Source organism: Cervus elaphus, chromosome 18 (assembly GCF_910594005.1).
Source record: "Cervus elaphus chromosome 18, mCerEla1.1, whole genome shotgun sequence".
Classification (NCBI taxonomy): Eukaryota; Metazoa; Chordata; class Mammalia; order Artiodactyla; family Cervidae; genus Cervus; species Cervus elaphus.
The window spans coordinates 64,041,912-64,067,084 of record NC_057832.1 but is presented as its reverse complement, the minus strand read 5'-3'; the positions used below and the strand labels follow the sequence as shown (position 1 = coordinate 64,067,084).

Below are 25,173 nucleotides of genomic sequence, written 5' to 3'. Positions count from 1 at the left end.
ACTTGCGGCATGGGAGCTGTGGTGAGCATCCTTCGCCCGCCCGAAGTCGGCCTTTGGTGGGGAGATATATGGGGATTGGCTAGTGAGAGTTCGAGTTCCGCCCACAGATGGTGACGACAGGCGGCGGTCCTGCTACTTAAGGCGTCGTGGCCTCGACCGCCCCGCCTTAGCTCCCGCGCTAGAGAGAAACATGTATCGTTTCCGATCACAGCTCTTCACGGGGATTTCAGCTGCCGCCATCGCCCACTCTTACCCGCGCCGCTTCTCGCCTCTGTTGTTAGCCGAAGACTCGCCACTCAGCCGCCCGTCGCACAGACGCACGAGTAAAAAGTGCAGCTCCATCGGCTGATCCTCGCTAAGCTAGAGTTTAGGCGGCACCGGGCGTCCCACGATGCCGAAGAATAGGAAGCGGAACACTGCCCACCGCGGTGGCAGTGGTGGCGGCGGCTCAGGGGCAGCTGCAGCGACGGCGGCGACAGCAGGTAAGAAAGTATTCCTGTCGCCGGCATCCCAGATACCGGCCGGGTTGGCGAGTCGCTTAGCCTTGGGCACCCTGGGAGTTGTAGTTCTATTCCTCTAGACGTATGCGTTGGCGGGGCGATTGGCGTGGCCGGCGGACTACGCTTCCCAGCATGCCTTGGGGGCCGAACCTCGCGCGATTTGGATCTGGCGTGCGAACCGAACTCTTGGGCACCGGCCGCGGGGCAGGGAGAGGGGCAGATGGATTCTTGCGCCTGAGAATGGGTCGGGGTTGGGGGTGACTGGGAGCTGGGCGGGAGAGGAAGTGTTTTCAGAGACTGGTACTGGCTCTCTAGAGCTCTTCTTGACAGAGGGTGGTGCCGAGCTCGGAGTTCTGTCCATGCTGTCACTGGTCGTCTTGGACCACTCGGCTCCAACATGGAGTTCTCGGGAATGCCAAACGTCCGGCGGGTTTGGACCGGCTCTTGCGTCACGCGGCCTGGGCCTTGCGCCGTGGGGCCGGGGTGACGCAGAGGAGCCCATGTGGCATCCCATTCGGCTGCCTTCCTGCGCATCCCGCGTGTGCACCTGGCCCGGCCGAGGCGCCAGAGGCTGGGGTCCACTGTCCCAGCGTAGACTCTGCTCCTACCTTTATCTGGCACCCGCACAAATCCCGAGTCCCTGGCTCTGGTGCGACCCGTCGAAGCCAGCTCCTACTCCCGGGGGCAGAAACTGCGTTCTCCTTTGTGCTATATTTTGTAGGTTCTCCGCTGGGAGTCCGGAATAGGCTGGAGTGGTGAGGAGCTCAGATTGCAGTTGGCCAAAAGTTTAGGTTTTTTTTTTTTGTTTTTTGTTTTTTTTTGATTCCTCTTTGCAGAGTTGAAACTTCCTGGATGGGTAGGTGCTTAACTGAATTAATGATTTTTTAGTCCTAACTATACGGCTAAGAAAAAATGACTTCAAGCAGAAACTCCAACGAGACACACCATACTGAAAGCTAGTGTTAAACCTGGTAAAGTCATCTCACTTAATAATTGCTTTGTTGAAACTTTGAAATTAAGTATTAACCTCAGGTGTTATCACATCGAATCTATTAGCCATATATATTTGTGAACACAGTTGCCACTTTAACCCTCAGATTGATATGCCTTTGTTCTTTAGCAAATAAATAGGCCAGTTTTTTTTTTTTAAAGAATTGGAAACTGATATTTAAAAAGCAAGACGAAAACTTGCAATCATGTATTATTTAATAATTGACAGTAGAAATGAATTATTATAGATGCAGTTCCCCCCCCCCTTTAATATCTTTATTTTGATTGAATGCTTGCTTTCGGTGTGTATGAAGTTCATTCTTGATCAAAATATAAAATACATCTAGTTGCTTTGTGTGAATTGATATCTCTTTACCTTTCTGCTTCGTCTTCTCCTCGTCAGAAGTAAACATTTAAATTCTGTCCAGAAGGTCCTTATTAATTTTAATTCTTCAAGTTTACCTTTTGTTGAAACAAACACAGAGATGGAGCAAGCTAAAGTCATTTTGAAAGTGGTAATGGCCTCCTTGATTTGCTAAGGAACATTTATTCCCTTCTGAAGCTTCCTGCCAGCCTCCTTCCTTCCTGGTACTTAGAGAATAATCTCAGAAGGCAATGGGGGGTTGCCTTGCAAATTTTACTTCGAGGTTCTCATTTGTGACTTTTCAGCAGCAGGAAAACAATTCTTCGATAGTTTATAAAACTATACATGCTTTCACTATCTTTGGACGTTTACACTAGAACTTGTTAGCTGTGCTTGCCTCTGATTGGGGCTTGGGGGTGAGATTTACTTTTTGAAAAGGTTAAATTGGTTCCACCTGAATATTACTTACTCAAATAAATAATAGTTGAGTAGAAGAGATGGAAAATTTTCACAAACTTGTACTTAAAAGTCTCTTACCTTACTGATATTTTAAAATGACATCTATAGAAGAAATGGGATTCATATGAAATCTTCACATGTACAACCAAGAAATAACCAACTTCTATCGTTTTGGGTTTCCCATTTAAATACTTTTTAAGTTAGTGGAGGGGGTCCAGGAAGCTAATAAAATTGACCTGTTGTTCAAGTGTGTGTGTTTTTCAAAGCACTTATTTTGAAGGGAGCATTTTTAGGAAAGAACAAAGCCTTGTTAGTAAGTAAGCCCTTTAAGAAATAAGGACTTAATGTGTCTAAAGGGCCACCTCATTAATGGTACTTAGGATCACAAGGTGGGTGAGTGTGACCTAGATATTAGACACTCATACAGGGTTTTTTCCCCTCGATTTTTTTTTTTTTAAATGATCTCTCTCCTCTTGAGCTTTGGGAAATCATTGAAACTTAGAGAGGGGAGCTGAGTAACACCTGGATAGGACACTCTTTTTGACAGTTTAAAAATAGGCTGAATGTGAAAAATAAAAGATTATTTGTGAATAAATATTTGTAAAAATTAAGCTGATGACTCAACTATTGCCATGACTTCAGATCATGAAAACACATGAAGACAGATCCAAAAATAGAATGTGATGTCATAGGTCTTTGTTTGTTTGTTTATTCTTTCCTAAGCACTATGATTAGGAAGTTTTGGTGTCTTGGATTCATTGCTTATTCTTTATACTTCACTACTTTGATTGGCACACTTTATTCTCTTTTGGATAGCAAGCAGATTTGAAGGCCACTTGCTTTCTGTGTTGATTTAAAAATCTGCTAAAGCCTCATCTCTGTTTTGATTTTTTAAAGCTATAAAAAAGACAGCAACAGGCTTAATTATACGCAGAGAATTTTTGAGAAGCCTTTCTTAAGATTTATTAAATGATACAGATTTCTTGAACATAGGGACCTAAGAGATATCTAGTGCAATCTAAATCAGGTGACTCATGGTCACTTTTGGGGCGGAATTGGGGACTTCTTTTAACTCAGTGCTCATTGTAATTGATGACTGAATAATCTTTCTATTAATATGAAGTTCCCACAAAACAAAAATAATTAGAAGTGACAGTGACTAGGAGTGTAGATTTATTCCTTAGATTAATGAAATTGAGAGGAAGATTCTAGTTTAAAAAAAGATTTTAATTTTTTAATAATAGCACTGATATTTTAAAACTTTTGGGTATATTAGAACCTTTCTTTTGAACGTGATTTGTCTAACAGGCTTTTTATGCTATATCAAATACCAGAACATCTTTTTAAGGTCTTAAAATTCGACTCTTAGTTGACCAAAAATACTCAGACAAACTGAAAGAGCTCTGTCTGTCTTCCCAAGGGAGTGACAGGAATGTTAACACTTGACTAGGAACAAATGTAAATGTGTGCAGCCATCACAGTAGGAAAGTCATCATCCAGCTTAGTCACTAGTCACTACAGTAAAGTAGGTTTTTAAAATACTGTAGTCATTTCTGAAATTGGCATGTGAAAAAAGTCAAGTCTTGAGCATTGCTCAAGGTCTTCAAAGCAGATTCTCAATTTTAAGCACACCATGCTTACAATCTTTATCAGCTTGCATCTTGCCTATAATTCTTTACTTGCAAACATGAGACAACTCTGTTAAGAGGACTCTTGAGTAGATGCTTTCTCCAGTGGACTTGGCCCTGTGAAGTCCACTGTAGAGTGCTGGTAAGAGGAAGGAGGGCCTCTCTGCAGTGCTTGAGGACCATTTCATAGTCCTGCCTCTTAAGTGATTTGTATGCTAGTTCGCAACACTTCTCAGCTCTTCTGTCTTCCATGACTTGGGAACAAAAATCCTGCAGTTCACTGCACTGGTATCATGTAGAAAGTCCATCAGAGCTCTTTGTATTTTCTTACACATCTTACCAACACTAGTTCTTTCGTGATCAGTCACTTCATCCAGTTGCTGTCCTCATTTTCTGTGCCATGTTGGATCCACTTATCAGCATCTAAAACTTCTATCTTAAACTTTTTTGATCCTCTCAATTCAAATTGTCTTACTTAAAACTACCATCCCACAACTCCTCACATTTCCCTTTGTATAAGACATGTGTAACCTAAAAACTAACCTATTCACCAGTTAATGTTATTCTCATTGGAAAATGCGTTTTTCTTATTTTTATGTTGATCTACTTTTATTGTCTTAATGATTTGAAGTAATTGGGAAGTAGTTTTTTTATCCGTAATACTGGTTTTATTTTACCAAAAATGGTCACATACTAGATGGTTGATATATTTCTGCAGTTGATGTATATTGTAAATAGCTGGTGCTCTGAAATACATAGTAGGTGAGTTGACTTATATTAGTAATATTTAAGTGAGTTCTTTTGTTAAAAAAAAAATTATCTCCCAAGTAAGTTTGGGTTTTTATTACTGGCTTTAAGTAAGTTTTAAAATTCCCAAGTTAAGTATTTGTATATATGACAACAAAATCATTGACCTCCACCCTCTTTTACCTACTAGGTGGCCAGCATCGAAATGTTCAGCCTTTTAGTGATGAGGATGCATCGATTGAAACAATGAGCCATTGCAGTGGGTACAGCGATCCTTCCAGTTTTGCTGAAGATGGTATGAGTTTTCAGTCTAGATTTTCGACATTAGATAAAAGGATGTTAAGGTCAAGGAATTCTTGTAGCTAAGTATTCTATTACTTTCCCTATCTGCTTTTTTCTGTTTAAATTACAGTGGTTGGTTTTATTATTCCGTAGGGCCAGAAGTCCTTGACGAGGAAGGAACTCAAGAAGACTTAGAGTATAAGTTGAAGGGATTCATTGACCTGACCCTGGATAAGAGGTGGGAATTACTGGAAGCTCTTTTCATTCTGGTTGATTTTGATCGGCCACCTTTTATATAAAATATGTGCAGTTATTTCTTTGAGCATTGTTTTCCTAAAGCTTGATTTGTTTACTTTGGATATTTTAGTTTTTTGCGCCTTTGGACTTTTAATGTAGATAGGAACATGCCACTAGAATTTAGATTAACAGACTCAGATTAGTTGTTGTTCTAGAATAAGAGCATATATTTGTGTTTGATAATTGAAGTGTATTTGTTGAATTAAAAGTTAATCTTCAACTAGAAAGGATAGCTATTGAAAAATACTAAAGCCAAATTGTTTTGTTACTTAACAGTAACTCTAGAACCAAATTAAAACAAATGGAATTAAAAACCCCAGAAGATGCAAACAAGAACTCTGGACTTTTGTTCTGTTAAAAAAAAAAAAAATATGTGTTTACTTGAATATGTAATAAGGCATGTAAGAAGAACATGCCTTATACACTGAAACTATGAAATACTATGTGGCCATTTAATGTTGTTATTAAATGAATAAGCAGAAAAATGCTATGATATGTAGTAGGGTGAGTTGTAGATGAAAATTAAATTATTATTTGAAAAGTGGTGTGAACATGAAAATTATATGTTAAAAAATCTATAAATAGAAAAAATTGAGAGGAAACTAGTCTTTTACAAGTCTCATTGACTGATGGTACACTCCAGCTGTATCTTCTTTCTCTTACATTTTGTTTTAAATAGTGCGAAAACAAGGCAGGCAGCCCTTGAAGGTATTAAAAATGCACTGGCTTCAAAGATGCTTTATGAATTTATTCTGGAAAGAAGAATGACTTTAACTGATAGCATTGAGCGCTGCCTCAAAAAAGGTAATGTCCTTACTTTAGAGCCACAGTTACAGAACCTAAAAGGAATTTGCTACCTTCTGTGCAGTAACATTTGTTAATAGCACTAAAAGTCTGGCTCACTCTTGTAACCTTGTACTTGACAGGGAATATATCAGTCTTGTTAAAACTCAAAATCAAACTTGTTAGCTTTTGAAACTGTAGTTTCAAAATGTAAAAATGTAGTAAGCATTTGAAACTAGGAAAGACTGGGGTGGATTGTCAACTTCAGTTGTATTAAAAGAGGTGTTTGCCATTCTCTTGTACATAAACAAAGGCTTGAAAACTTGTGTGAGATGTCAACAAAAAGTATTACTAAAAAGCCATCCTACTTCCTTTTTCTAAAATTAAAACAGTACCATAATTATCTACCTCATTTTCTTATTTAAAACATTGATCATACTTTCAATGACATCATTTCAGAATATCCCTTGGAATATTTGAATTCTTGAACTTTGTCATAGAGATTCTAGAATTCATATTAGGATCTTCTATGATCAAAGAACTTTTAAGAATAAAGAGAGACCTTAAAGATTAAGTCTAGTATTATCAAAGACTTTGAATTTTAGAAAATGCCAGAATTCAAAAGGTTTGGGGATACCAGCTTAATTATTTTGCCAAGTAAGAACATTTGTCTTTATTCTCATTTTCCCTCAGGTGAAAGCTTTGTCAAGAATGGGTGTTTGGAAACCTTTGGTCTAATCCACCTCTCACTGTGCAGAGAAATGAAAGGCCTAGGAAATGCGAGACTGGTCTAAAGTTATATAACTTGTTATTGGTATAGTTGATAGCAGAGCCAACTTCTTTGAGATACTACAATGGCTGTGTTAAAAGTTATTGAAACGGTATCCTATAAGGTAGTTGGATTAGACCTTTTAAAATTTCGTTACAACATGCATAGACATTTAATTTATCAGATAATAACTTAAATTCAAAATTTGTGCAGACCCTTGATGTATACAGTTGTCAAGAGAGTTAGTTTACACTTACCTTTATATTAACATGCTTCCCTGGTGGCTCAGATTGTAAAGAATCTGCCTGCCGTGCAGGAGACCCAGGTTTGATCCCTGGGTCAGGAAGATCCCCTGGAGAAGGAAATGGCAACCCCCTCCAGTGTACTTGCCTAGGAAATCCTGTGGATGGAGGAGCCTGGCAGGTACACTCCATTGGGTTGCAAAGAGTCAGACACAACTGAGTGACTTCACTCACTCACTCACTTACATTAACGTATTTGTATAGTTTTAAAGACTCTGTTATTTATAGTTGGCTGTGCCATGCAGCTTATGGGACTTTAGTTCCCTAACGAAAGATTGAATGAAAAAAGCCCTCTACAGTGAGAATGTGGAGTCCTAACCACTGTACCACCAGGGAATTCCCAAGAATACCTGTTTTTAATCCCTTGCTTATTTTAAACAATATTGGTAGAGGAGAGCCCTGAAGGTTTAGTTTACCTCATGGGCTGTGTACATCTGAAATGCTTGACAAGTTATTTCAAGAGCTCTTTGTGCACTATTCTGTGAGTTCATGAAGGATTTAGAAAGTCAGATTAGCTTGAAATGCATTATTTTGCTGACCTGTTACAGTACTCTTCTTTAAAATCGGTGTTAATTTCCATTTTACAGACGAGCAACTGTTTTGAGAATAAGAGTAATTGGTTGAAGGTCATTTGGCTAGTATGTGATAGATCTAGGATTCGAGTGTGGCCTGCTTCCAGAGTTTGAGATCTTTAACCTCACTAGATTTATAGGTCATGCCAAAGCGTTGAGCATACTTTGAGTTTCATAATTGGTAGATGCTATTTTGAAATAGAACAAATTTGGGAAATTGCTGCCTTAAGAAGTCTACTGAAAATGATCTGTCATAATTGCTGGTGACTTCTTTTATAGGTAAAGGTGATGAGCAGCGTGCAGCTGCAGCATTAGCGTCTGTTCTTTGTATTCAGTTGGGCCCTGGAATTGAAAGTGAAGAGGTTTTAAAGACTCTTGGACCAATCCTGAAGAAAATAATTTGTGATGGAACAGCTAGTATCCAGGCCAGGCAAACTGTAAGTATAGAATTTCTAATTATAGATCTATCTAGGCATGATACTCAGACCTTGTGATGATCTAGGAAAATAGCATCTTCAAAAATATAGAAAAAAAAAAAAAAATATAGAAGGTTTTTATTATCATTTTATTCTCATTTGTTTTTTAGTGAGCGGATTCAATATGACAATTCTTTTCTTAAATTTTCTGATGCTCAATAGAACATCCCTTATAGAGCAGATTTCTACATTTTGAAATTGAAGATCATGTGCTTATATGAAGTACAGTGCAATGTTGATTTAGGATTACCCACTTTTTATTGGAGCTTAAACAAATGGTCTAGACAATGTTTATTGTGTAGTTATTTTTTTAATTCTAAGAAATGTAATGGAGTGTTGTTGTTGTTGTTTTAATTCTGACCTAGAAGTCCTTAATTGAAAGGGCTGAGTGCTGTAGTTACATGGGTGGGTTTGGTTGATGTAGGGAACTCTGACTTTTGAAATATTCATCTGATTTGGGGGGTTTGGAAAAGCTTTCATTTTCTAATTGATATTTACCACTTATATACGTAAGATTGTGAATTTTGGTGGAGGAGTTGGTTGTTGGTTTCTGTTAGGCTAAATAAGTGATTTAAATGATCACACAAAACATCTTTTGCTTTATCACAGAAACATGAGGCAGTCTTAGCGGATTTAGGAAGTGGATTTTAATCTTAATGGATGTTAAGAATCTTAAGAGCCTTAATAGATCATAAGGATTTATTGTTAGTGAATTTGAATCTTAAGCTGTTTTTCTAGCAAGAGAGCCAGTTTGTTTAAAACTTTTTAATACTAATTATTAGCCTCCTCTTTAGTGTTACTTAAGGTAAATGATGGGCTTTCCCAGTGGCTCAGTGGTAAAGAATCCACCTGTAGTCCAGGAGCCGCAGGAGACTTGGGTTCTTTCCTGGGTTGGGAAGAACCCCTGGAGGAAGGCATGGCAGCCCACTCCAGTATCCTTGCCTAGACACTCCCATGGACAGAGGAGCCTGGTGGGCTACACCCCACAGGATCACAGAGTCAGACACAACTGAAGCAACTTAGCATGCACACACACAAGGTAAATGACATTACTCTTTCTATCAGGTAAACCCTGAAGTCTTAGTAGCTTAGTAAAAGCTTATTCTTGTACATATCAGTGCCCAGTCAAGCCAGCAAGGTCCCTTGGCATATCCGTCTTGCAGCTCTGCCCTGCCTCTAGGTTCTTTTCAAATGGCAGCAGTGGTGGTGAGATGAGGAAAGCTGGAGGTCAGAGGCAGGTCACTTCTGCTGAGAGTTCCTTGGTTTACCAACTGTATAGATGCTGGGAGGAGTCTAGAGGAAAAGGAGTAGGAGTTTGGTAACGTTATAGGAATCTCTGCCCCCCAGTAGTTAGTAATCTCTTTACCTTTCTGTTCTTCCTTTTTGGCTGGTTTCTTGCAGCTTTAAAATTGCTCGGGAGTATGAGGGGTATTTGAAATGTTTTGACAGAAAACACTGTTGATGGTATTTGGGGCGATCACTTAGTTTTGGTTGCATGTGAGTTGTTGTGGTTGTCCAAGGCACTTTCTTCATCCTTCTCACTCTTTCTGTGAGTTAAAAAAAAAGCAAAACTCTGGCATTCTTCTGCATATTAGTAGAAGGAATCTTTATTAAATGAAGGCAGTCCTACTTTTTAATCTGCCATTTCTCTTAGGAGATGTGTTCTGGCTTCTGCTGCTTACTTAGGAGAGGATTACATATTGAAATCTTCTTTTACTGAGAATAATGCTTCAGCTACTTGTGAATTTTAACAGTGTCTAATTTTTACGATAACCTAATGAGAATAAAATAGTGGCAGCAAGCAGATTAATATTACAGGTGTCCTCATAGTACTGGGACAGAACTCGCTAAAATTGGGGGCATGTGAATGATGCCTTTAAAGGCTTACACCTTAGTGGTACTTGGAACAACATGAGGGCATTTTAGTGATAACGTATGGAGAAAAGGGAAATGAAGAGTAATAAAACCTTATAAATTTCAAATTCTGCTTTTATACAATTAGCACAAGTGTTCTGAGACTTAATGACTCCTATAATGTTGGAAGTAGATTATATATAAATATACTGAATCTGTTTTATTAGGTAGGTTTTTCCTTGGTAATCTTGGATGTCTTGTTCACTTGCTCAGTTGTTTCCAGCTCTTTGTGACCCCATGGACAGGTTTCCCTTCCTTGCCTCCCAGAGTTTGCTCAGATTGATGTCCACTGAGTCAGTGATGTTATCTAACCATTTCATCCTCTACCGCCCTGTTCTCCTTTTGCCTTCAGTCTTTCTTAGTATCAGGGTCTTTTCCAATGAGTCGACTCTTTGCATCAGGTGGCCAAAGTATTGGAGCTTCAACTTCAGCATCAGTCCTTCCAATGAATATTCAGAGTTGATTTCCTGTAGGATTGACTGATTTGATCTCCTTGCAGTCCAAGGGACTCTCAAGAGTCTTCTCCAGGACTACACTTTGAAGGCATCAATTCTTCAGTGCTCAGCCTTTTTATGGTCCAACTCTCACATCTGTACATGACTGCTAGAAAAACCATAGCTTTGACAATACGGACTTTTGTCAGCAAAGTGATGCCTCTGCTTTTTAATATGCTGTCTAGGTTTATCTTAGCTTTTCTTCTAAAGAGTTGGAGTTGGCTTGAAATGATCTGCTAGATGAATGAAGACCCAAGTGAAATGGAGTAACTTTGCTAGAGTTGAACTCTTAAGTTTACTAGCAGACCTTACTGGGTTTTAGCTGAAGCCCACTTCCCTTAACTCTTAACCCTGTTTTTTCCTTCTTTTTATACTATACTTGGGACCTAACATAGTCATGTAGCTGATAAGTTTTTCACGTTGAATTATAAAAGCAGGAATATGTAAAATTAATAAGAAAATGGCAAAAATAATGTCTGACTGATTTTTTCCTTTTTTTAGTGTGCAACTTGCTTTGGTGTTTGCTGTTTTATTGCCACAGATGACATTACTGTAAGTAGAGAGTCTTCTGAATCCAGTTATTTGCACATTTCTCATTTAAGATGGTAATCTTATTTCCTGCTCTTATGCATTAGGAGCTGTATTCAACTCTGCAGTGTTTGGAAAACATCTTCACCAAGTCCTATCTCAAAGAGAAAGACACTAATGTTATCTGTAGCACCCCTAATACAGCACTTCACATCAGCTCGCTTCTCGCGTGGACATTATTACTGACCATATGCCCAATCAATGAAGTGAAGAAAAAGCTTGAGGTGTATGTATTTTTTGTTCTTATTTTATAAAAACAACATTTGTTGATATAATTGGTTGTGTTCACATAGTAATGACTGGCTGTTCTCCAGGCATTTCCATAAACTTCCAAGTCTCCTTTCTTCTGATGATGTAAACATGAGAATAGCTGCTGGTGAATCTTTGGCACTTCTGTTTGAATTGGCCAGAGGAATGGAGAGTGTAAGTATCTGATGGTAAAGATATCACAAGAACCATTATTCTGTCATTACCCTCACAATTAAGAATTGGATGATAACTCAAGAGCATGGCCCGCTTGAGAACCTAATGATTGGTTGTCCTGCTTCTTGGCAGTGATGATGTAATACTTAATAAGAGCATAAACCAATACTGGTTGGTTGGTAGAGCAGTATTTGAATGTAGTTCATTATACTTAATCATTGCTGCCTATAGAACTGAAGTTAAAGTACACTCTTATTACTCATGGAGAGTTGTCCTGTATAATCTTTTGGATCTGCTTGGATTTCTCAGACCTGAGACACATTAAGGTAATTCAGGCACTTACAATAAATGTTAGACAAATGGATGAAATATGATGTCAATGTAGGTTTGGGATTAAGTTAGATGAGTTTAGTTACCATCATGTTTAACTTTTCTAAGCCAAGTGTGTTATTCGTTCAGTCCTGTTCGACTCTTGGCGATCCTATGGAATGTAGCCTGCCAGGCGCCTCTGTCCATGGGATTCTCCAGGCAAGGGTTGCCATTTCCTTCTCCAGGGGATCTTCCTTACCCAGGGATGGAATCTGGGTCTTCCACATTGCAGGCAGATTCTTTACTGTCTGAGCCCCCAGAGAAGCCCTTTCTAACCCAAAGATGAAAATAAACATGTCCCTTTAACCTGGGACATGTGCTTTGTAGTTCTCCACTGCTGGCCACTCATGGTTGCTTTTTTTCTTTTCTTTTCTTTTTTTTATACCACAATTTTGCTTTTGGGGGTATTTGAGTTTGTGGTAGGTGACCGAGAGATGATGCACCATCCTGGTGGTATTCCATGTTTAGCACTGAAAAGTCCTATGTCCTGAAGCCCTTTGTCTTAGGCTAGTTATATGGAACAGTTGGTCACCCTGGTTTGTGACCTCTATTGTGAATCTTAGGTTACTTCCTAGCTGCTTTTCAATTTAAGGAGAAAGATTATTTTCTGGAATGATGCTTTTCTGCAATTAAAGAAGTTAGTTAACAGTGGATAATTCTAAATAAGATTAATACATGTTCCGAGTTGCCTTGGTTTTTCACATTCCATTATTGGCCTGTGTTTGGCTGCCCCCCCCCCCCGCCCCACCCCCCGCCTACCTTCCTTATTTTGAAAGAAAGCTAGTATGAATTAAAAGTAAGTTATTCACACTGTCAGTAGGTAATGAGTCTCCATATGTGAGAAATTGGACTCAAGTTTAGCAATCCATTTAATTTTATTGAACTAGTTAATAGCACCTTAACCTCAAGGCACGGAAGCCAGGTGTCCTAGTTTTTAATCTTGTATTCCTCTACTGACTAGAAATGTTAATTTCTTTTCTTTTTCCTTTGAAATGCATCCTAAAAGTGAAATAATGATGCAATTTAAATTATATATATTGAATTTGTTTAAATTTGCATAAATGTAAATAGTATTGCCACCTGCATATCTTCTCTGACTTAATTAATCATATGTGATAGTCAAGAGAAGTCACTCAAACATGTTTAATTTGACCAAATCCTTGTCAAAGACAAAAATGAACTGTTATAAAACAGAACCATAAGTGTTTTGTTTGCTATTTTTGTTAAGTAAGTTTTGTATTTGTTTATTTTTAAAAATATTCACTTACTTATTTGGCTGCCTTGGGTCTTAGTTGTGGTTGGTAGGATGGTTGTTGCAGTGGGCGGGCTTCTCCAGTGGCAGGCGGGCTGCAGAGGGCGCAGGCCCAGTTGTGGTGCACCAGCTAGTTGCCCTGCAGCGTGTGGGCTCTTCACTGACGAGATTGAAGCCATCCCCCCTACATTGGCAGGCGAATTCTTGCCCACGGGACCACCTTGGAAGTCCTATTCCTACCTTTAAAGTGGAGATGGTAATAGTTTATGCCTCACAAGTTGTTGGAACACGTGCCAAGTACCGTGTGCATGAAAGTGTTAGTCACTCAGTCATGTCCCACAGCTTGGACTGTATTCATGGGACTGCATGGAGCCCACCAGGCTCCTCTGTTGTTGGGATTTTCCAGGCAAGAACACTGGAGTGGGTAGCCATTCCATGAGTTGTTGGAACATGTGCCAAGTACAGTGTAAGTGGTAGCTATTCCTACACTGTTAGCTGAAATGCATGTCACCTCCCCCTTGCTAGTAGTCTAGTAGTAGCCTTTTTAGAGCTCTCTAGTCAAACTTAAACTAAGAGAAGGACTATTTAGTGGATAAAATTATAGGTCTGAGGGCCATGTGATAAACTAGTTCAGGAAATTGTACCAAAATACAGTATTCTCAGACCGTCCCTAATTCTCTCTGTTCCATCTTCCACCTAAGCTGACAGGGGCAGTGCTTCAGGACAGAGATACAATGGAAGTAAAATCTGATTACTCAAAACACATTTCCCAGGCCTTAAATCGCATGCTTCTCACTTCTTGATTTTGTTTGTAGGATAACCGGATCATGTAAAAATGTCTCCATACCCTGACAGAAACATTCTGCCTCAATTAGCAGGAGTGAAAAGAATAAAAGTTTCTGTAGTTGAATTGTCAGATAAAACCATTCTGGAAATAGTAGTCAGCGTTTTGCAGTGAAGTGGGGAGGGATCAAACTCTGTTTTAATGTTTGGCTTCCCTATAGTTATTTCTTAACACTTAGTACAGCTTGTTTCATTTTATTTACAATCAGTGCTCCGGTGACTACTATATAGAAAATACTAGTTTAGGGCATGATTTTTGTGACCATCAGCATCTCATCTTGTGTACTTGAACTCTTAAGTTTTCTATGGTTTCATTTCATTTTAATTCCACTCAACTTTTGAAACCATTTAACTTATTACAGCTGTTTGAAATAATTATCTTTAGACTTGTTTGAAACATTTAAATTATTATACTGAAACAGACTGTATCATAAAAAAACTATAGCATAATGGATATTTATGTACTGTGTTTTATGTAATTTTAGAATATATAAATATACTTTACTTAGGCCTTACAATAAACTTACGAGATGTGGGTGGTATTAACTATCCCCTTTTTATATCAGATTCCTCTGATTAAAAAAATGTCTGCTGGGAGATAAGATTCTTGAGAACCACTGGCAGTGATTCCCAGTTCTTAGAACAAATTACGGTAATGCATAGAGTCTTGTTAATTTTTGGTGTATTCTCCCATATATATGTTTAAATCTTCCATACTTTTTTTTTTTTTGAGAATAATACAAAAGAACTAATAGCCAGTGAAATAAGCAGGAAACTGTTAATCCCTAAAATGTACTTGTTTCTACAAGTAAAACAATTCTTTTTTTTTTTTTCCTGCACAAAGGTTTCTTTTTATTCATAACATAGGCAAAGTTATTTAAGTCAATAAATTTTTAAGGATTTTCACACGTCCTGATTCTTTCCACTGCCAGTCACCATAGTTCCTCCAAAGTTGTCAGCTTCAAGGCAGCCCTTACAAAAAGTTCTGCTCAGTCCACAGCTGTGATGTCTTTAAGATCCAATTTCCTTAAGCAGTTCACTATAGGATCCTGTTTAGGGTCAGGAGATGGGATGTCTAGTTCTCTAAAAGCTTATCAAGTTCAAATCATATTAATTCCTAAGTTATCACACCCTAAAACTTGACAGAGATCATTGGGATATGCCAATACCTTTGGAAAATCCAGACACTGTATTCCGAAGATAAAAGCCTAAAAAAAGGAGCCCACCTTTGTTTGTTTTATGTCAACATTAAAACTGAGTACTAGGATCAATACAGCTGGCAATTTAAAAGCTTATTTAATTTTATAGCCCTGGAAGCAATCTTTATGCTCATCAATACACATCCATTTTATGAATCATGTTCCTTCTTATCTGTATCAAAACTCATACTGAACAATGAGTTGTGGGTTGCAAAAGAGGACTTACTTTCGCACTTGTTTGTAAGTCCTTGTCCACAAATTAAACAAAAACAAACACAAGTGCTAAAAACAATTCTTATTTTGTTATGATGGAATCAAATTTAGTGAAATATAAATACAGACATCAATATAACATTGAACTGTTTTAATAATACCTTTTCAGTTTTGGTAACCGTTTTTCTAGATGAAAGTCTTATTAACAGGTGTCATTTCCAGCTAATTCAGCCATAGGAAGTTGAATGAGAACATGAAAGAAAACATTCATTAGAACAGTTAAGAATATACAATCTCTAAAATACTGACATAAGAAAATACTTGTACTTAAAAAAATAGCTGTGTTGATTTCAAGCTTATTTTCCATGAGTATAATAATCTTTTTCATTTTAGGCATTAACAGAAATTACATCTGTACCTTTTTAGATTGAACAATTAATAAATATATACAGTACAATGTGAAGAATGCCCAAAATAAGAGTTTCTTGTTTTAATAGAATAAGTTAAATGATTGTTACCACTAATGCAAAAAAGGTTAATAACTAGAGCTGGAGATGTCTCACCTTCTGTCTGCTTTAGTTTTGGTCAACTAAATAATTCTGAATCATTGCTTAGTTTTTAATGTGTTGTAAAATTTAATTAGAGAATAAAAACACCCAAAATAGACTTCTTAAAAGTATAGCCATTTAAACTGTAATAAAGAAGCCTATAGTCAACTTAAGGTCATAGCAAATAGCAATATATTTGTGGCTTCCCTCCAAAAGGAATTAAAATATATTTCTTTCTGAAATAATTTAATCACTTGAGTTGTGCACCTGATGTAAATACTTGGTTGCTTATTTGAAATATGGCTAGTGAATTAGAAATTAGGAGCTTTAAAAAGCATTACTAATAGCTTGCCCTTTTGCTATAAAGAAATTTGGAGTTCTGGGAATATGCACCTTGGGGTCTGAGGAACCAGAGGGTAGAAACTATATTGGTTTATGTATATCTGACTGTCACTGAACTTGGAAGTCCCAGTAACGTCTTGAATACAGTTGGAACACAGTTAAGTGTTAGTTGAGTGTATCTGGATATACTTAGAAGAGGAATGTTCATTATTTGGTGGTAGTGTATCATCTTGTAGACAGTATTTCTGGATTAAATTTTTACATGTTAATAAGTGTTTTTCTGACCAGGACTTTTTTTATGAAGACATGGAGTCTTTAACTCAGGTGCTTAGGACTTTGGCTACAGATGGAAATAAGCACCGGGCCAAGGTGGACAAGAGAAAGCAGCGGTCAGTGTTCAGAGACATCCTGAGGGCGGTGGAGGTAGGCTTCTTAATGCTTTAATAGTTAATTAATTCTTTTGATATTAGATTGTTTTAAGCCAGACTTGTCAATTGGGTGATTCTGCTGATTGAACTTCACCTTTGAGCTAAATAATTTCCTCATTTTAAGACTGAGCAAGTTTTTAACAACAAAAATGAAAAAAATTTCTTTCTTTTTAAACAAAGGAAAAATTAATTCTGATGTTATAAAGGTTTTTTTTTTTTTCTTTTGTTGATGTTGAAAAAGATAAAAAAGATTCATAGTGATAGAAATACACTTCACTTTGGTGTACTTGGCCATCATTCAAGACCTGGTGCTTATCATTAGCACATAGATACTTAGTATTGTATGAATAGTGAATTATTTTTGTAAATAGTAAATTATTGCCTATCCCTCAGTACCTTTAATCAGAGACCTTTGTGAGCTCTTTGGGAAAGCTAGGTGCTGAAAGTCAAAATAACAAAACCCAGCATATCATTTTCTGATGCTTGAATCCTTTCTATAGACCTCTAACCTGCATTAGCCAACCTGGCAAATAAATTGATTTAGAAACCTTTAGGGCTTATAGTGCATGGTTAAGGATAAGTTTCTTCGATAAATGTTAATAGGGCATTTCTTTCAAGAATATTAGTAAAGAGTCCTTCAGTGTGATGTGTATGAAATTTTAGAATGGGCATTTAAAGGAAAATACTAAAGCCCCTCTCAGATCCAATTTTTAAGTGTTCCAATGATTCTTATGTAGCCTGCTTAAGAACTACTCTCTTCATTTTAATTTACATTAAAAAAAGTAAAACCTAGGGTATAAATTAGTATACAGGTCCTCTGTGATCTAAATTTTTGGTTAATGTTAATACTAATTGCTTTTTTATAATATTTTATGTTTATTCAGGTAATACTTTATTCAGGATGTTTTTTTAAAAACAAAATGAGAAAAAAAAAAACAACCCTGACTTGAACAGACCTACATACATACTAAGCATTGATCTTGTTGGTCTTAAAATTAGTGTGGTAAAATCCCCAAATAAGCAAGTGATTTTCTTGAGTGGAATTTAGAAACAACCTATTCCTGTATTTAGATCCTATAGCCTCCAAAAGGTAAAATAATGACATGTTGTAGATTTTCTGGATTATAGCTGATTTCTAATTTTCTGTCTTTGGATCCTCTCTGGGTAACAGATTTTAAGGTCAGTAGGATTCCACGGACTCTAACAGGTCCCTCAGCCAAGGCCAGTCATGGTGGAAAGTACTGAGTCTCTTGAGAAAGATAGGTCTGAAATCTCGATGTGAACCAGTTTTAACAGGCCTCTTGTCTCCTCCCTCTGCCCCCCCACCCCCTCTGCTATCAATAGAAATGAAAGCCCTGTGTTTGCCTCATAATTCTATCCTCTGGTGACCTCCCTCCCAGGCCTGACCCACCCTCTCTTCTTCATCTCAGAATTTCTGTTCCTTCTTTGCCCTTTGATTGGTTCCCTGTTCCTCCAGCTCAGCTTCAGTCTACCTGCGTGTGTCAGAGCTTTCCTCAGTGATCTTGTCTCTTTTCTTATATTGAAACCCAGCTTTCTTTGAGGGACACTGCTTCCTTGTTGGATCTTGTTCAGTTGCTGCAGAGAATGGTCCATTTGGGGTGTGGTGGTTTAGCCATACCATTTCTTTTCATCCAAAAACCCATTTTGAAGTTCATGTATTAAATTGGTAAACATTTGATATGTTGGTGCTTTAACATACAGTTTTCTTGTTTCGGTCCCAGTATAGGTCTTAAGCAGTAGAATTATCTTTTTAAGGAAAAATGGAGACCAGAGGAATAGTCAAAAAACAGCAAGTAGCAACGCTGGCATCTGAGTGCACTGTACTGTGCTGTTTTTGAGGGCCAAACACTGTGGAGAGGTCCAGAGAGGGAATGGAAAGTGTCAGTGAGATTTGTCACAAAGGACGTGACCTTTGTAAGACCAGCTTCAGTAGAATGAAGGGAGAAAAACCAGGCTGAAGTGAATTGAAAAGTGAATGGGAGGTGAAAAAGTGGAGATAGTGTGTCTTGACTTAAAAAACATGGCTGTGATGGGAAGAAGAGAGCTGATGACTGGATTGTGGGAGGGTTTGCTGTTTTAAATGCTAGAGACAGTTTATGGGAAAAGGAGTCAATGGAGAAAGGAGCCTGTGAAAATAAAGTGAAAGATTTGTGGTATGAGGCGTTGAAAGAATAATGATTAGCCTTGAACTGGGGAGGAGGGTCTGTCTGATTTAAGAGAGAGGAATAGGTAAGGATACACGTGAGTTTATAGGGAGTTATTTCCTGGTGTCTCTGTTTTCTGAAATAAGAAATGATGAAATAATAGAATCCTACTGTTTTCTCGTTGTTGTTTTGAGCTGTTGTAATAGCCCAAGCACTGTATGTGCTTCACAAAACATGCTTATACCTGTAATAATTCTATGTGGTAGACGTATAGATGGCCTTTATAGGCAAGGGAACAGACCCAAACAGGTTAAATTACTTGCCAAAGTCACAAGCCCAGGGAGTGGCATATCCATGTGAATCTAGCATTCACATTCTTTTTTATTACATGAGATCCTGTGTCTGCTGAGAGAGGTGGGGACAGCAGTTGGATTGGTCCCGCCCAGTCAGTTCCCATTGCTTTGTTCCTCCTGCCTCTGTGGAAATCACTTCCTCCCTTCTGGGTTGTGTGTGCGTGCTCAAGTCCCTCAGTCCTGTCTGACCCACGGACTGTAGCCCACTAGATTCCTGTCCATAGAATTTCCCAGGCAAGGATACTGGAGTGGGTTGCCATTTCCTCCTCCAGGGGCTCTTCCCGACAGGGATGGAAACCATGTCTCTTGAGTCTCTTGCATTGGCAGGTGGATTCTCTACCACTGCACCACGTGGGTTACTCTTCCTTGTTCATGATTTATTAAAATATAGAGCACCTATTTTGTTTTTGTCTCAAGTTCTGTCAGTATTCTGGATTTCTTCTCTGTTCATTTGGAAAACCCTATCCTGTATTTGTTCCTGTTTCCATTTCACTTCCACCACTACCTCTTCTCCCCCCATGGTTATACTTTAGAAATTGTCTTCTGGCAAAATTATTCCATCTCTGAAATGGTAAATGTTATCTCTCATTTTCTTAATAAGAATCTTCAAAGGCCCTCTGAACCCTCTGGTTGCTCCTCCTCTTTGGTTGGTCTGTTAGTAACACCATTTGTCTTTACTTCCTTTCCTAGATTTCTGCTTCGCTAATTTCACCACTGGCTTGTGGGGGCATCCTGTCTCTCTGACTTGTCCCATAACCCTCCCGACCCCCAGCCCTAAACCGGTGCAAATACCTGACTTTTCCAGCAAGTTTGTTGAGTGCTTTTGAAATGAAAAAACATTCACAACAAGGTAGTTTTGCCATGTTTACTGCAGCTAGACAAATTCTGCACTCTTTATGTAGGATAGTACTTCTGCTTTCCAGTCTATTCCTATTTTAGGGATGGAGGTATTGGTTTAAACCATACTATTCAAAGAAAAAATAAATAAATAAACCATACTATTCATTTCAACATGTATGTGTGTATTTAGTAATTGTGTTTATGTAGGATCTCTTTAGATCATTTTGGTTCCTCTTAAAATTTTTATTCTTCTATTGACCAGGAACGGGATTTTCCAACAGAAACTGTTAAATTTGGTCCTGAAAGGATGTATATTGATTGCTGGGTCAAAAAACATACGTATGATACCTTTAAGGAGATTCTCGGATCAGGAATGCAGTACCACTTGCAGGTGAGTGGGTGACATCCTTTCTGTATGTTTACTTTTAAATTTGAGAGTAGTTTTGAATGTACCTCACTTCACTGCTTTTGAAGTTAGTTTGAATATGCAGACTGTTTTCAGTATATGTTATGTTCAATAGCAAATGTATTTTTGAAAGTTAAGGTGAATAAATATGAAACTGTCCTTTTTGTTTTGTATAGTGTAAACTTGGTGGAGCATCTCTGACTGTTGGAGCACTATTGACATCTTTGTAGGAAAGCAACTAGTTTGACATAGCTTTCTTGAACTCAGGGCATTGGAAAACAATTTGGTCTTATGAGAAACAGAAAGAAAATAAGTGACATACGTTCATATTTATCAACTTCACGTAACTTCTGTTAACCAGATTTCAGATTTCAGTTTATGTAGTAAAAAAAAAGAAAACTGATGTTTAATACTGAGCCTTATTGCCTCTTTTATTTAAGTCAAATGAATTCCTCCGCAATGTATTTGAACTTGGACCCCCAGTGATGCTTGATGCTGCTGCATTGAAGACAATGAAGATTTCTCGATTTGAAAGGGTAGGTTTGGTTTTTGTTTTCAAGAGAACTGAATGCACAAAAGTGGAGCCAACGCTTTGATTCTGCTAGGTGACAGGCATTTAGCTATGTCTATGAACTATATTTAGTTCTCCATGGTGTTTCAGACAGCTCGACTAATAAGTATAGAAACTTTAGTTCATTTAGAGTATGGAGGGTTAAGACGAGAAATTTTTATCCATAATCCTATTAACATAGAAACTATTTTCATTTTTTGTTTCCCTTTGTTCTATGAAGTTTATATATTTAAGGATAAATATTGACAAAAGTGCTTTCATATCTGATGACTGAGCCTAAACTTAGTCAGTACCAGATTCATTTTACAGATGAGAACAAATGTGCTTAGAGAGTTTATAACATTAAATAGTGATTAATATTATTTGGCTTCCCCAGTGGCTCAGCATTAAAGAATCTGTCTGCAATGCAGGAGACCTGTGTTCAGTCCCTGGGTGGGGAAGATCCCTTGGAGAAGGGAATGGCTACCCACTCCAGTATTCTTGCCTGGAGAATTTCATAACATTTCAAAAATCCATGTTATTTTTTTTACTAAGGTAAAATTCACGTAACATAAAATAAAGTGTACAGTTCAGTGGTATTTAATACACTTACAGTGTTGCACAACCATCACCACTGTCTAGTTCCCAAACATTTTCATCACCTCAAAGAGGAAACTGAGGTTCATTAAATATTCACTCTCTGTTCACCTCTTCTTTCCTCCCAGCTGCTGTGCAGTCACTCATGTGCATTCTTTCTCTGGATTTACCTGTGGTGGGTATTTCACAGAGAATCATATAATGTGACCTTTTGTGACTTTTTTTTTTTCACTTAGCATTTTGTTTGGAGAAGGAAATGGCAACCCACTCCAGTATTTTTGCCTGGAAAATCCCATAGACGGAGGAGCCTGGTAGGCTACAGTCCATGGGGTCGAAAAGAGTCAGACATGACTGAGCGACTTCACATCACAGCATATTGTTGCCAAGTTTCATCCATATTGTAGGGTGGTCAGTACTTCAGTACTTTCTGTGGCCGAATAATCCTCAATTGTATGGATACACCACATGTTTATCTCTGTTAGTTTGTGGACATTCGGCTTGTTTCCACTTTTGATCCTTTTAAATCGTGCTTTTTTTGAACATACACGTGCAAGTTTTTATTAGAGCACCTGTTTTCAATTCTTTTAGGTATATACCTAGGAGTGGAGTTGCTCAGTCATGTGTAATTCTGTTGTTTAACTTTTTAAGGAACCACCAAACTGTTTCCTATAGTGCTGCAGTGTATTTTACCTTCCCACTAGCAATATGAGAGTTCAAATTTTGACATCCTTACCAATACTTTTTTTTGTTTTTATTTTCCTTTTAAGTTATAGCCATCCTAGTGGATGTGAATTATTTTATTGTATGTTTATAAAACCTTTATATTTAATTATTTTGATGGACATATACTTGATGGGCGTTGTAAAATTTTCTAATAAATACGGATATTTTTACATTTATTTCTCTTTTGGATTATTTCTTGGATAAAGTCCTTGCATGGGACTATAGGGCTTGATTATGATTTTTTGAGATGTATTGCCAAATTACCTTCCAAAATTATTCTACTACTTTTAATTATTTTCAGTGTTGAATGAATGCATGTAGCTATTAAACACATATTTAACAGCATTGGTTTTATTATTTAAAAAATTTTCTTGACATTTTATGTTGGATTATTTTTTTCATACAGAATCGTCATGAACTATCACGTGTTAATCTTCTCCCTCACTCTTTGTGTCTTTTAAACATTTAAAGTATATCTAAAGTCAGATTAGTTCATTTCTTTCCTTTCAGTCCGTGGCGACCCCATGGACTGTGGCCTGCCAGGCTCCTCTGTCCATGGGAGTTCCCCAGGCAAGAATACTGGAGTGAGATGCCATTCATTTCCTGCTCAGGAAATCATCCCAACCCAGGAACTAAACCCCGGTCTCCTGTATTGCAGGTGGATTCTTTATACCACTGAGCCACCAAGGATGCATATATATGGTTTCAGTAGTACTTCAGTGCTTATAAGCAAGTTAGTTCTCTGCTTCTTCCTTTCCCATTTCTCAGGCTTTCATTTCAGCCTTTAGTTTTTTCCTAGCACTTTGGTTTCAGATTTCTAAGTAAAATGCTTATACAGCTATTTCTTTATTTGATAGGTAAGGATTTCTGCCTTTTTACTTCTCCCCCCCCACCCCCCCTTTTTTTTTCTAAATCAGCATCATTGTTTACATTATAGTAACATTATAATTTTTTTTTCTTACTTTATAAGAATACCTAAAACTTTATCGGCTCACACATATTTTCCTTTTTTTCCATTTCAGCATTTATATAATTCTGCAGCCTTCAAAGCTCGAACAAAAGCTCGAAGCAAATGTCGTGATAAGAGAGCAGATGTTGGAGAATTCTTCTAGATTTTTAGCATTTGAAGACCACTTTCTAATTTCCCTTTTTTTTTTTTGTAATTTTTAATGTATTTAATCTCTAAAGACAGTTTTTATCTTAGTCAACAGATAGCTTTTGTAGTAGGGGTTATATTATAATTTAATGTATATAGTATTGCAGATGGTAAGTCCTGATTATTGAATATTCTTTGTATATATAATCAGTAAACATAAATAAATTGTTTGTAATGTTTGGTCATTTTTTATTTATGAAAAAAGCAAACATAAGATATTTCACTTGATTTCATGATGAGAAAAACTGTTAGCCAAAGTTAAATTTCTTATGCTGTGATTGTCAGAAATACTGATTATAATGATATAGATAAAGTTTTTAACTTAAAGATCTTAAACAGATGAGTTCAGGATACAATTTTGGGAGCTAGATATGGAAAAGCTGCTGTTATTTCCAATTTTAAGTGGAACCTAATAATTTTGTCACTAGGATCAACAAAAGGAATTATACCATGCGACCATACAGCTGCACTTACAGGCCAATCAGTCCATCCGTTGTTGATGATGAATTAATATAAGCCAGAAAAGTTGCCAGCCTTGACCACTGAGGGCAGTAACACTAATTTTATCTGCTGTGTAAGACCTTGTGCTCTTTATTTTGAAATAAAGATCTTTTCACACTAAAGGTGCTTCTTTTCTAATAGAAGAAACATTTCTGAGTTTATGTATAGAGTTCAAAATGATAAAGTGGGGTAGTGAGAGTAAAACAGAACTTCCTTTTGTATATTTGGAAACATGAAAATAAATGAAAAAAATGGTGCAGTGTATCGTTGACATTTCAGCTACTTCTAAGACCATTGTTTCTTGGTTGCCCCATGAGATGCTTTTTGTTTTTTACTTTATGGGAAGTTGTAGGCATTTTGACAATGCACTAGGATTTTTTATTATAAAACTTTATGTTAAAACAACATTGCATACATAATACCTACAGTTTAGAAGTTACAGATTTCTTTATATTAATGCAGTAAACAGTAATAAGAGGGGTGGAAGAAGCATGCAAATAAGGACCAGAATCCACAGAGGTTTTTTTTCTAAACTAGTCTTCCTCTGCCACATCTTCAACCCCTCCTGGAAGGTCTGATGCGTCCCCTATTGGCTGCCTCATGGAGCTGTGACTGCTGCTGGGAGGGTGAATTCCAGCCCTCAGATACAATGCAATGGAAAACCAACTTGGAATCCCAAACCTGGGGTTGCATGTTGTCACCTCTTTATATTCCGGGTAGTTTAGGACCATGGAGAAGAGATTGTAAGTAGTATTTTTTCTAAATTTTCAATTTACTCTTTATATATTTTAGAATATTAATGAATTTTTATTAAAACAATGTATAGTGGTGGTTTAGTCACTAGTTGTGTCCGACTCTTGGCGACCCCACGGACTGTAGCCTGCCAGGCTCCTCTGTCCATGGGAGTTCCCTGGGCAAGAATACTGGAGTGAGATGCCATTCATTTCCTTCTCAGGAAATCATCCCAACCCAGGAACTGAATCCTAGTCTCCTGCATTGCAGGCGAATTCTTTATACCACTGAGCCGCCAGGGATGTATATATATAGTTTTAGTAGTACTTCAGTGCTTATAAGCAAGTTAGTTCCCTGCTCCTTTCTTT

General features: G+C 37.6%; 1 protein-coding gene, 1 long non-coding RNA gene and 1 other non-coding gene across 4 annotated transcripts; 1 reads left to right on the top strand and 2 right to left on the bottom strand.

The window, feature by feature from the left end:
- IFRD1 (interferon related developmental regulator 1) lies at positions 1-24,195 on the top strand. Of its 2 annotated transcripts, none has more exons than XM_043872103.1 (12): positions 1-482; positions 4,879-4,983; positions 5,124-5,208; positions 5,947-6,071; positions 7,973-8,130; positions 11,079-11,129; positions 11,213-11,391; positions 11,480-11,588; positions 16,643-16,777; positions 20,403-20,531; positions 20,987-21,082; positions 23,439-24,195. In XM_043872103.1, exons 1-12 carry the CDS (start codon positions 392-394, stop codon positions 23,526-23,528), a joined length of 1,353 nt encoding a protein of 450 aa, XP_043728038.1. In that variant the 5' UTR covers positions 1-391; the 3' UTR covers positions 23,529-24,195. The 2 variants fall into 2 exon arrangements, with proteins under 2 accessions (XP_043728038.1, XP_043728039.1); XM_043872104.1 differs by lacking the exon at positions 1-482 and adding an exon at positions 761-1,471.
- LOC122674068 lies at positions 9,347-13,330 on the bottom strand. The gene is made up of 3 exons (XR_006334881.1): positions 13,226-13,330; positions 9,536-9,716; positions 9,347-9,462 (listed from the first exon to the last, which is right to left on the bottom strand). It is a non-coding gene; the product is annotated as an uncharacterized LOC122674068 (long non-coding RNA).
- LOC122674992 lies at positions 15,409-15,535 on the bottom strand. Its single transcript, XR_006335149.1, has one exon. It is a non-coding gene; the product is annotated as a small nucleolar RNA SNORA40 (small nucleolar RNA).
- Positions 24,196-25,173: the final 978 nt, after the last annotated feature.

Coding starts and splice junctions, on each gene's coding strand:
- IFRD1 (XM_043872103.1), top strand. CDS start 392: ATGCCGAAGAATAGGAAGCGGAACACTGCCCACCGCGGTGGCAGTGGT. Junction 11,392..11,479: donor GTGAAGAAAAAGCTTGAGGT/GTATGTATTTTT, acceptor GCTGTTCTCCAG/GCATTTCCATAAACTTCCAA. Junction 21,083..23,438: donor AGATTTCTCGATTTGAAAGG/GTAGGTTTGGTT, acceptor TTTCCATTTCAG/CATTTATATAATTCTGCAGC.